This window comes from Puma concolor, chromosome C1, assembly GCF_028749965.1.
Source record: "Puma concolor isolate L17-30 chromosome C1, mPumCon1.1.hap2, whole genome shotgun sequence".
Taxonomy (NCBI): domain Eukaryota; kingdom Metazoa; phylum Chordata; class Mammalia; order Carnivora; family Felidae; genus Puma; species Puma concolor.
This window is the reverse complement of record NC_141674.1, coordinates 95,384,657-95,397,321: the sequence shown is the minus strand read 5'-3', so window position 1 is coordinate 95,397,321 and position 12,665 is coordinate 95,384,657. Positions and strand designations below refer to the sequence as shown.

General features: G+C 37.7%; 1 protein-coding gene across 3 annotated transcripts in view; it reads right to left on the bottom strand.

Moving 5' to 3' along the window:
• The window catches only part of CEPT1 (choline/ethanolamine phosphotransferase 1), a 36,646-nt gene that overhangs the window by 23,549 nt on the left and 432 nt on the right, over positions 1-12,665 (bottom strand). For all 3 annotated transcript variants that reach the window (XM_086717814.1, XM_086717813.1, XM_025931373.2), the window contains exons 2-3: positions 6,237-6,646; positions 1,161-1,308 (exon numbers count right to left, since the gene is read on the bottom strand). In XM_086717814.1, coding sequence (XP_086573940.1) covers positions 1,161-1,308; positions 6,237-6,575 — 487 coding nt within the window. In that variant the 5' untranslated portion in view covers positions 6,576-6,646. The remainder of the gene's footprint in view (positions 1-1,160; positions 1,309-6,236; positions 6,647-12,665) is intronic.

Sequence of the window (12,665 nt, the reverse complement as noted above, 5' to 3'; positions counted from 1 at the left end):
TTTTGTTTCTTTAAAAAATATTTTAAATGCTATGCCAAATGACAAGAAACCAACAGAAAAAACTAAGTAAAAATATGTGTTGTGAGGGCATGGGGTGTTCCTACCAGGAAGACTAGTTAGAAACTGTCATTTAGTTTCTAAATCTCTTTTTTTCCCTCCAAATACTAAAATAGTATTCTTAAAACAGTACAAGATGTATTGCCTATAACCTAATATATAACTCATCTATTGCCAGCACTTTAGTAAATATTTTTCTTTCCAGTCTTTAAAAAAAAATTTTTTTAAAATATTTGAGAGAGAGCAGGTCTATTATGAGTGAGGGAGGAACAGACAGAGGCGGGGAGGGGGAGAGGGAGAGGGAGAGGGAGAGGGGGAGGGGGAGAGGGGGAGGGGGAGAGAGGGAGGGAGAGGGAGGGAGAGGGAGGGAGAGGGAGGGAGAGGGAGGGAGAGGGAGGGAGAGGGAGGGAGGGAGAGGGAGGGAGAGGGAGGGAGAGGGAGGGAGAGGGAGGGAGAGGGAGGGAGAGGGAGGGAGAGGGAGGGAGAGGGAGGGAGAGGGAGGGAGGGAGGGAGGGAGGGAGGGAGAGAGAGAGAGAGAGAGAGAGAGAGAATCCCAAGTGCTGACAGAGTGGAGCCTGATACCGGGCTCGATCCCATGACCCACACGGTCATGATCTGAGCCGAAATCAAGAGTCAGATGCTTAACCGACTGAGCCACCCAGGCACCACTCTTTCCAATCTTTTTATCCAAGCCCATTCACTGCCAGTTATACTGCAAGTCTACAACATAATTTTAAATGTCTACAGAATATCCACATAAATATAAAGACCACAGATTTCCTGGTCTCCCACTATTGTACTCTTGTCTACAATTTATGAGATTTTTGATGATAATTATGCCCTAAGATTTTAAATATCACAGGTGCCAAAAGAATAATATTTAGGCTAAAAGTAATTTAAGTAGAAATTAACTTAATTTCTAAATCTCCCAATACAGCCAATAACGAACAAATATTAATCATATTTATAGTCTTTTGAAAACATTTAAATTTGATATAAATCACTTATTCTGATACCATAACACCATAAACCTTTTATTCTAACATTGTTTATCATATTAATTTTATCACTATTAATCATTAACACTAAAAAATCAACAATACCTGTTGATAGTGAATCACAACCATGATCAAAAAGTTCTCCCAAAGGAGAACTACTATTGGTTCTTCTTGCCTGTTTCCCATCTATAGCGTCCAAAGACTGGTAAATGAAAAGGCCACATGCACACGCAATATATGCCCACAGAGGTGCCTGTGAAACAAAAGACACAAGAATTACTAAAACATATTCATTACTATGTTTCACTGATAATGGTTTACTTGCAGATAGTTTGTCTTCATTCTCCAGAGAAGTGCAACTAGTTGGAAGCTAAGGGAGAGAATGCAAGGGTTACATAATGAAAAACTTTCTGAAACAATCAGAATTGTAAAAGAATCACATTCTTTGCTTTGGAGGGCTGCTCACCGCAGATGCTGGATAACAGCTTTGTAAGGTTATCTAAGAGATTACAGTAGGTAACGTCCATAAGATTCCTCCAAACATTTAGTTAGAATAACTAACATTTAGATGCTGAGTCAATTAATGAATAATCTAGTACAGTTTCTCCCAAATTGGATTTCGAGGATGTTTATAGGTATTGCATGAAGAAAATGAATTCCATGCTTAACACATGTGGGAAACACTGAGTTAAACAATGTTAAACATTTCTTTACTGCAGGACTCCTTCCAGCCCTTAATGTTGCTAATGCACACTGTGAATGTTCGAGAAGGGAGACACAACATACTGCCATTTTCTAAACTCTTTTGAGCACGTAACCTATTTTTCAACACACCTCATCAGTGTTCAATGGAACAACATTAGGGAAATGATGACCTAGCACACGGAGTGCTTAGAACATTATTTTTCAAATATTTATGGTCACATTTTCAAGGAATAATTTCTCTTTTCCCAGGCAGAACCTGAACCACTAATACTGAATTTAAATGCTATGTGTTAAAAAAGGAGAGCTTCTATTCGGTGTGTTCTCTTTAAGAAAGTAGAAGAGTGTTTTATATCACTTTTCACTATTTTCCCATGCCATGAAAAAATTTCTATGATCACAAGGTACTTTCTCAGATATTGGTTATCAAGTTAAACTGAGTATTAAGTGCTCAGAGCAGCAAATTAAAACTATGCAGAGCTGCAAATAATACTCATATTCTTCACTGCAAAGAGGCTGCTCTCAGACATCTATTTAGTTACGAATATTAAAGGTAAGGATCTTTTCTTAAACATTTTCTTAGAGTCTCATATTTTAGAACACTGAAGCTATCAAAAGGACTAGAGTGTAAGCTTCCCCTAGGACAGAGTTACAAACCCTGAAAGCAATCACTGTGGTTACATAACCATACTTGATGCGCAAGTTCACTGAGATTGGTTAACCTCGTGTGACTAAGAAGCCCCACCTTCTAGACTTTGAAGCTACTGCTTTTTGCCCCAACAGGAATCCAGTAACTCTAGAGCTGCACTGTCCTACATCGTAGCCATTAGCCATGTGTGGCTATTTTAGTTTAGATTCATTACAATTAAATAAAACTAAAAACTCAGTTCCCCAGCTACACTAGGCACATTTCAAGTGCTCAACAGCCAGACGTGGCTATGGTTACCATCCTGGACCACGCATTTAGTAAGTCAGATCAAAAGAATTTCATTTAGCAATATAAAACAAAAACAAATGAATATTAAAACTAAAAACTCTTATGGTCATATTTCAAAAAGTTTTAATTAAACCTGATAGAGCTCTTATTGGTAACAACATACAGCTCAGTTCGTTCTAGTTTTCCTGTGTATGAAATAGCTAATACCAATTTCCTTGATCTGTCTTAGGCTGCAAGGGTAACTCAAGCATATGTAACATATATCAAGCTGCAAGATAAATTCCAAATTAACTTATGATAGTAAAATCAAAGCTACTAGCTAAGGAGATTTAAGTACATAGTATCAGAAATAAATCACAAGTATATTTTGGTATACATATAAAAAGGGATGGGGCACCTGGGGGTCTCAGTCGGTTAAACATCTGGCTCTTGATTTTGGCTCGGGTCATGGTCTTGGGGTTGCTGGGTTTGAGTGCGGTGTCGGACTCCACACTGACAGCTTGGAGCCTGCTTGGGATTCTGTCTTTCTCTCTCTCTGCTTCTTGTGTGCACGCATTTGCAAGCTCTCTAAATAAATAGATGAGCTTTTTTCTTTTCTTTTTTTTAAAGGGTTAAGCCTATAGTTCTACCTTAGTAATTTGAAAAATAAGGACTGATTTTCCTTTCCCATCTACTGGAAAGTTTTTTTTTCTAACAAAAAAGGCAAACTCTGCTGAAACCATTACAATAGTGACATTCTTTTTTATTAGAAAGACTAGTATCTGAAACTCTAATGTATTAAAAGAAATCAGTAAAATAAATATATGGAAAGTTCACAATATCTGGAGACACGAAATTTAATGCTCACCCACTGGAATAAGGCCCAAAGGAATTAGAATCATAATGAATGAGAATGTCCCTGGGTAATAAGTTTATGGAACTCTCTGACTCCAAAACAGTGATAAAGAAAAAAATATCCATGCTTTCTATATAGAAGTATTTTATTAGAAGAAATCAGGAATGGGAGGGAAATTGTGGGGAAGAACATATTACATACTTAATCTTTTTGACCAATGAAATAATAATTACTTATGGAGCATTATATGTTATGTACTATAAATGGATAATCTTACTTCTTTCAGTACCACAAAATAAAATTTCAAAGAATAAACTGTGACTTAGAGAATTTATGTAATTTACTGAAGATCACAGAGATAATAAGAGCATATCATGGAAGACAGCCATGACCTATTTTAATGCACTGTGATCTAAAGCTTAACAAGGATTTCTACTGTGCAGCTATAAATGTATCCATGCCTAGCCTTTGTGGGACACTACCTTCCCTTGCAGAGCACCAAACAAACAGCAGCTCAGTCATGTTCTACCTTCATTCCTCCTAGTAGCCATTCTGAAAAGTTCTATTTGATTCAACTAGTTCTCATTCTGGAAGTTTCCTCAAAGATTTAAACTAATTCTAAGATTATTCCAATAATTCCAAATCACTTAAGCACAGAGGCTGAGGAAAAGTATTATAGGGAACATGGTACCTGGTACACGCTGGGGTGTTTAATAAATATTAGTAGCTGAGCTCTACCTTTAAACTTGCTCTCATTCCCTGACCCCTATTGTGGAACTAGCTTAGGATTGTTGGAGGGCTTCCATTAGAATTAACACACACCCCTGTTGTTCTGCTGTAACTCTAAGGATGTGTGAGACCTGAACCAAGTTCCTCTGGAAGTGGCTATCAGGTCCTCAAATAAGTCACAGGTAAAATAGTTCAAAGGACATGTGATAAAGAATCCCAGGACACATTTAAACAATCATACTGGTTTTTAAGTTTCCTGATTGATATGAAGCAAGATAGTTAAGGAAATGATAGAAAATCAGAAATATATTCATACAATCTGTTTGGAACTGTATTTGTACAGGAGAAGAGGAATTAAAATAAAAGTATTCAAGGGTGATTAAGAAATGAACTGGAAGAAGGAAAAAAATGTGTTTTGTAAGTAACTGTGACATTCAGTAGCCATTTACTTTAAGAGAGGTATGTAGGGGCACCTGGGTGGCTCAGTCGGTTAAGCATCTAACTTTGGCTCAGGTCATGATCTCACAGTTCATGAGTTTGAGCCCTGTGTTGGGCTCTGTGCTGACAGCTCAGAGCCTGGAGCTTGCTTCGGATTCTGGTTCTCCCTCTCTCTCTGCCCCTCCCCTGCTCACAGTCTGTCTCTCTCTCTGAAAAATAGGTAAATATTAAAAAAAAAGAGAGAGAAACAAATGAATTGATAAAAAAAAGAAAGGGACAAGGGGTTGGATGGTGATAATTTTATCACAAAGAACGAATAATCTGAAAAGACTACTTAAAAATGATTACTTCAAGCTTAAAAGAAGAGAAGGAATCCTTGTGACCACTATGATTTCATATGGTTCAGAGTCACGTTTGACACCTTTCATTGAGAATCACCTTGTATCTTCTTGGTGTGACTGATCATTCGGAGGGGCACAACAAATGTTGTGCCATCTACTTAACTACTTTAGTTCCCTTTTTATCAAGGAAGTTTCAAAACCAAAGAGATAAACATCAATTTACCTATTCTGATGAAGAGCTTTAGTTTCAGTTTTGGTTTTAAGTAACGGGTACAGAGGGTAAAAAGCGGGACCAGCAGTAGAGAGACTTGTACTGAAGGGCCCAAGCAGAGAGTCCTTGTCAGCAATAACTGCTTCTCTTCTTCAAGGCAGCCATTGCAGGGTACAGGACAGAACAGAACTTCTTTCGCCTTGTTAGAATAATAGAGATATATCTGAGGTCTATCTGTCACATGTATTTATAGGAAGAGAAAAGGGATATTCAAACAATTCTCACTGGAATGGAGACGAAACCACTTTTTAATTTTTTTTTAATGTTTATTTATTTTTGAGAGAGAGAGAAAGAGAGAGAGAGAAACAGAGTTGTGAGTGGAGGAGGGGCAGAGAGAGAGAGAGAGAGGGAGACACAGAATCCAAAGCAGGTTCCAGGCTTTGAGCTGTCAGCATAGAGCCCGATGCAGGGCTCAAACTCATGAACCATGAGATCATGACCCGAGCCGAAGTCGGACGCTTAACAGACTGAGCCCCCCAGGCGCCCCGAGAGGAAACCACTTTTGATAAGACTGATTTACAGCTGTGCCATCTCACTATCAGAACCTTTTTTCTCTGATCATTTTCAACTTTGCTAGGATTTCATTCAGCAATTAAAAAATTAAAAAAAAAACAACCAGCCATTAAAAAAACTTTTTTGTATTGAGATTTACTGATTTTAAAAGGATTACCTTACATGTTAATCTCTGATGACATTAATATACCTACCAGAATCAGACTCCACCCTTTGCTTCTGGTTTTCATAAGCGGAGTATACAAAATAAACTGTAGTTATAAGCTTTATTAATAGTATGTGTGATACAATCTTTTAGAACAGTTGATAAATAATTGTCAAATCATCTTATCTTTAGCAAAAATGACCTAAAATCCCAATTACATTGTTTTGGGTATATAACAAATGCTCAAATCTGTTAAGAAATTCACCTTACCTGCTCTGTGGCTGTGGGACAGTAGAAGACTAATAAAACAGTTGTACAGATGTTTATTGACAATCCAATGATGGTGATGAGATTTGGGGCAATCCAGGAGGGAACTCTTCCAACTAGCCATTCCCAATAGCCCTGCATCAAGGGCTCAAGCAGGGACCGTCCAGCACTCTGATATCTGTGTTCCTCTAGCCGCTTTAGTTGATGTCTTGACAATGGTGGCGTAGGTAACTGAAACAATTTATTTAATACACACCCTGGAGTACTCATATGCCCGAAGCCCATAGGGGACTCCGGGTGAGAATCTCCGCATCGTTTCCTTGTTGACCGATGCCCACTCATGGATCTTGGCTGTCTTTTATTTGAAGAGAATAATTTCTTTTGTTTCACAGCTTTTTGTGGCTGGTCTTTACCTGAAAAAAGAGAAAAAGATGTATCTATCAGCCACTATTTATGTCAATGTCAGTAAAGTTTAAACTGGTAACAGACTAATGCATATCAAACAGGGATCAGAACACCAGGGACCTGTTTTTAGTTCTAATTCTTACCAAATGTGTGAGCCAAAAGAAGTCATATAACTTCACTCTCAGGTGAAAAATATTAAGGGAATTAATAGTAATATAGCTCCCGAAACCTTATAGTTTGTCTGACTGAATTCAATGCTCTCACTTTTTTTTTTTTTCTCACTCTGATTTCAGTAATATAATGGAATAAACCTTAGATATGATCTAGTCATTTCACATGTATGGACACTGAGGTCCAAAGGCATACCCAAAGATAGCTAGCAAATTAGTATTAATATCAGAGGAATGACTTGAATAAAATGGGTTTTAAATCAGATTATTTATTTAATGCTAATAGCTAACATTGAGCACTTACTGCGTACTAATGCTTCAAGCACGTTTCACATATTAACTCATTTAATCCTCACAATAACTCTAGGTCAGGATTATTAATTTTCCCCATTTTTACAGAAAATGAAACTAAGGCACAGGGGCTAATTAACTTGTCCAAGCTCATAGAGCTGGTAAGTGGGGTTCACACAAACACAGGGCTTCTGTCTAAGCTAAACTGAAAGATAAAAAAACTTATTAGTGGAATGGGATATTGAGAGTATTTTAGGCAGGGGTGAAGAGCAGTAACAAACCTAACTTTAAGAGGACAGAATACATGTATTAGCAGAGTGACCTGATGAACTGAGGTAGTAAGAAAAAAAGTATAAGTGTATTAAGTGATGACTGTTCATAAAGGACCTTAAGTTTAATCCCAAAAGTACTTGCACTTGACTTAGAAAAGATTAAAGATAACATAATTATTGTAAATCACTAAGCAACATAAGAAAATGACAAGAATATATTCAAGACTAAAGGGGAGTCATGTATATATGTGTGTATATGCGTATGTATGTGTATATACATACATATATGTGTGTATATATATATATGTATATTTATCAGAACACAGAAAGTGAGAACACTCAAAAGTTAGTATGGTGACCTCAAACATTTGACGAGGGTAGTAAAAATGGAAGTGTGAAAGTCGAATCTGTATGTAACTTCTATTTAGAAGGAAGAATCCTGGGAAGGCACTTAGGAATTAGATATGAAGGCTGGAGGAACAGAAGAAAACATGAATCAACAGTTAGAGACTAGTGGTACTACTGTCAAAAAGGGAAGTGAGGAAAGTAAACCAGTTATTGTGGCTTGAAGGGTGATGGAAGGGGATTTAGGGATGGAGGTAAGAAATACACAGAAGTAACTTTTAAGCAGACATGCTTCAGACAAGATCAAATACCTGGAGTTTGAGCAAGAGATGAAAATTTCAAGTTATCAACTTAAAAGTTAAAGTCTAGTTCTTTTAGAAAGTAGAAAATTTCTCGAATGGATTAAGTGTGAAGAAAAAAGGAAAAGAGTAAGGGACTTTGCAGGAAATTCATGGTTACAAAGCAGAAGAGAGGGAAGCCATAAGAGGATTAAGGGGGGGAAAAGAAAGGAACAATTTCAATAGAACTAAAAGGGTAGTGGCAATGAACCAAGAGAGGTATACTTCAATCTTCTGGTAGAAAGCTATCCAAAATGCAATATGAAATTCCCAGAAATGTTGCACTATGGGAATAAAGAATGTGATACAGGGACTAGGACATCTCAGCAATGGACCCGGTATTAAACATGTGCAAGACTTCTTCCTCCTATTCCCATACATATCAAATTCTACAGTTTCAATGTCACTAATGATCTATAGTGACATCCAAAATCTCAATCATGTATCTCAATAACTGGTTCAGAAAAGTTACTGTAATCATCAACTACTTTAAATAAATTTTCAAAAATCTTAAAAAGAATCGCCAGTGCTAACTAAAGTGCTCTGAAGTATAAAAATACTGAAATAATTTTTTAAACTAAGGCAAACCAAAGATAATATCTTATTATTTCAAAGAATTCTTCCATACACCCAACTGTGTCACAAAGCAATTGATTAATGCCAAACAACTGGTTTGTAATCATTTTAGAGAAAGTGACAGGCCACCAAATACTTAGCCTTATAGTAGTCATATTTTCTGTGGTCAAATGATTCATCTTCACATTTGGAAGCTATAATAAATCAGTTCTTATAGAATTCAACTTAAAATGGGAAGAAAAAGTCTAGTCAACTCAATTTACATTTTATTATTGTGGTGTTCCATTTTCCTATTGTAAAAAAACACACACACACAAACCAAAACAAACAAACAAACAAAAAACAGGTGACATGCTGAAGGCACTAAACAACTACAAGTAACTGATCCTAATGGTTTTAAGTTTGAGCATTTGGCAGGATTATATGATACACTGATACCTCCCTTCTGAGTGTTTTCCCTCTGTGCCCTACATTTTTTTTTTTACCTTTTATTTCTCTCTTTAAAAAAATCTACATTTTGACAAACCTTTCTAGATTTTTACATAGATCTAGCCTTTGCATAATTCATACAAGAAAAAAGGCCAAGGAGTTTTTAAACACTGCGATTTGGCAACATTGTCTCTCTGTGAAGCTATTAGCAACAAGATTGCAAATATAAATTGGATACATGTAGCCCCTGACATACAGACACCTACTTTCACTACATTCAGATAGACACAGAGGTTGTCCTAGCTGACACAAGCCCATCTCTACTCTCCCTTCATCCCATAACATCTGGGACCTAGACGCTACTGCAATTCAAACCATCTCAGGAAAAAAAACAGGAGCTTTTGCATTTCAGCTCATGAAAAGCAAGCATATCTCAAGGGAGTGCAACAGGGTAGGTGACTGTAATAGGAAGATCGAACTTTATATGGAGAGAAAGGGAAAGAGGATGTGGGATGGGAATACGGAAAGGAGAAACAAATACTACTAAATTATTCTAGCCACTTGAAATTTTTACATAGAGTCAGGCCTATGCCACACTAAAGGAACTAAAACAATTAATGTAAGGAGTTAAAAATCACTGCTGGCTAGCCTACCAACCACCAGTCATAAGTTTTTATGAGAAAATGAACTCCAAGTTCCAAATGCATTCAGCCTATATTGGTGCAGTAAACAGGACAGACAACGGGAGTCCCGGTTCCCATGTCCAAATGGAAAATAACTAAAAACAGGTAAATGAGCAAACAGCATTACATACTATGATGAGGGCTATGAGGAAAAGAGTGTGCAGCCAGAAAATAGTTAGGGGTGCACATTTTAGATAAGGTAATTGAAATCTATGAAGAGGTAGCATTTGTATCAAATTCAGAGGAAGAAAAGGAGGTAGCCATTCCAAAAGCAGGAGAAAGAACTGTCCAAAGGAATAAGCCCTGAGTCAAGTCTTGTTCAGGTATCTTTGGGATCACTGTGACAGCAGTAAATCAGATGGAAGAGTGACATACAATAAAGTCTGAAAAGCCAGACAATGCAGAGGTTTGTAGGAAGGAACTGAGGAAGGTTTATAGGTAAGGAACTGAGAATTTATTCTGATGTTTTGAAAGGCCATCAATGAGCTTATAAATTTGTAATTTTGTAGCACAGCTTATTAACTGAGGATATGTTTCATAAATCATAATAGTAAAAGTGAATATTTTAAACTGAAAAACTTCCCATTATCTGGAATCTAGTTTACTATAAATATTGATCACAGGCCTACAGCTATTGTAACCTTTCTACTTGTAATCAGCAAATTCCCCTTCCTGGCCCCAGTGCAATATTCCTTTCATAGCACTTACCACATTTTGAATTTTTTTGTTTGTTGTACTGTTTTTGGTCTTTTCCCCACACTGGTCTATAAGCTCCACGAATGCAGAGACCACACCTGTCGCAACATTCTTTTCCAAGAATCTCATACCATACCTAATACTAAGTGGGTAATTAGGACTTATTTATGGAACAAGGAACAAAAATGATTTATGTAGTATTTAATGAGCACCTAGTTATTCTTGACCCTGAGGAAACAGAAAAACTGAAGTGTGTCATCCATTCCCCCAAGAAGCTCAGGGCATGTGTGCGTGTGTGTGTGTGTGTCTTATAAACAGCTAGGTTACAATGTGCTCTGAACAAACTGTTGTGGGAGTCCAGAGGAGGGGGCACATATGGTCTAACAAAAGATTTTCTCTGTGCAGACATGAATATTTATATGAAAAGCCCAATGAAGGTACAAAAATATAATCAGAGATGTTTAACGAATACCTTTACTAAAATTACACACATTTTGTGGACATACATCTACGGCATAGAACATCTGTGCTTATAGCAGCTGAGGATAATGGCATGCTGCCTACATTATTCCTGGGTTCAGCTTTGGGGAACATCTGACAAGCATCCCACTAAAAAAGGAATCTCCAACTGCTCTGCAGAGCATAAGGTAAGCTTACACAATATCCAACCTGAAGTGTGAAATTCCAGATTTCCCACCCCCCACATCTCAGGGTGCCAAGTTTTGAGCTGCACTGATTCAGCAGTATGTTTATAGTCTTTTCACAGAAATTGGTGACAACACAGCTCTTTCCGACCTTTATGGCACTACTAAAGGAAAACTGTAATGGCCAACACTATTTGGGCGGAAGAGCAAATCATAAAAGGTTAAAAAAAAATAAAAGGAAAACTAATAGGATCACAGGATTACATTCAGCATTATTTAACAAGTGATAACAGAACAAGTTAGCAAAAACAAAAGCCTTTTCAGCAGACTTGGAAGCAAAAACAGTACTGTGTAACACAATTTAGATCTACTGTTTTGCTGAAGCGAAATCTTGCATTCCTTAAAAAAAGGAAATTACTTCCTCCAGAAAAAAAAAAAAAGCAAAGCAAAAGCGTGGCATTTTATAGATTATTTTCATATTCCATCAAAAAAGACAGCACAGCATGACCCTCAAAAGAACATTTAGCCAGCTTTAGCCAAGCACTTTTAGCCAGCTTAAAGAACAGGTCTGTCTACTGCCTCCTAGAAAACAGACTATGCAATAAAATGTAATTTGGGTTATAACAAAGTTTAGAGCTACACATCTCAAACGAATAAATGTTGATAATGTAAATTTCAGGAGAGACTGGGTGTGGGAAAGAGAATAAATTTATGAAACCACAGTGGTAAATATTCAGTAATAATCTATCAACTGGACAAGAAATAAAGGTGCCTTTGTCGGAACAGGTTAATACAAAAGGCAGATTCGTCGAACTTATTTCTCAATTGGAAGCATCGTAGGGACAAGTTGTACAAGGGGCTTTGACTGGTTTTTCCCAGCACAGAATAAGCGGCAAAATAAATGCTTTTAGAACTTGGATAGCTGGAACTTTATGTGAACGCCAATGGTTCTAAAGTAGTAATGCTAAATGTCCTTACGACAGTCTAACTTGTGTTGTGAGTCAATTAAACACAAGCATTGAACACATTCCTACTAGTTCGAGAGTCGAAACGGAATCTTTACTCTCTGGCTACATACAAGACACTAAATTTGACTATCATAATATGGATTCATTAATGAACTAAGAGACTTCAAGAAAAATTACATATCCGATACCAAGGATGCTAAATAGCAAAACGACACAGAAACGCCAAGCACCGAATTGGAGAAAACAGGTTAAACGCGGCTAACTGTAATCCCATTCATCCCAGTGATCCTGGGAACACCGGCAAACACTACCAACCCTCCCGTCCTTCCTCCTTCCAAGAACGCTGCTGAAAGAAACCCTAGCTGGCGATCTCGGAGCTTGTCAATATACGCTGAAATTTCTAGAAAAGTTGCTGATGAAGAAGCGTGGCCCAGCCCGCATTCCAAAAAGAAGGCCACCCCGGCACCGGATGCAACACGCTGGTGGACTTGGCAGCACCTGGGCAGGAGGGTGTGGACCTGACTAGGCAAGGTCGGTTCCACTCGGGCAGCGCCTCCACCCCTCGGCCCGCCCAGCCCCGGCCCGCCGAGGTTCTCCGCATCCCGACTCCCCCTC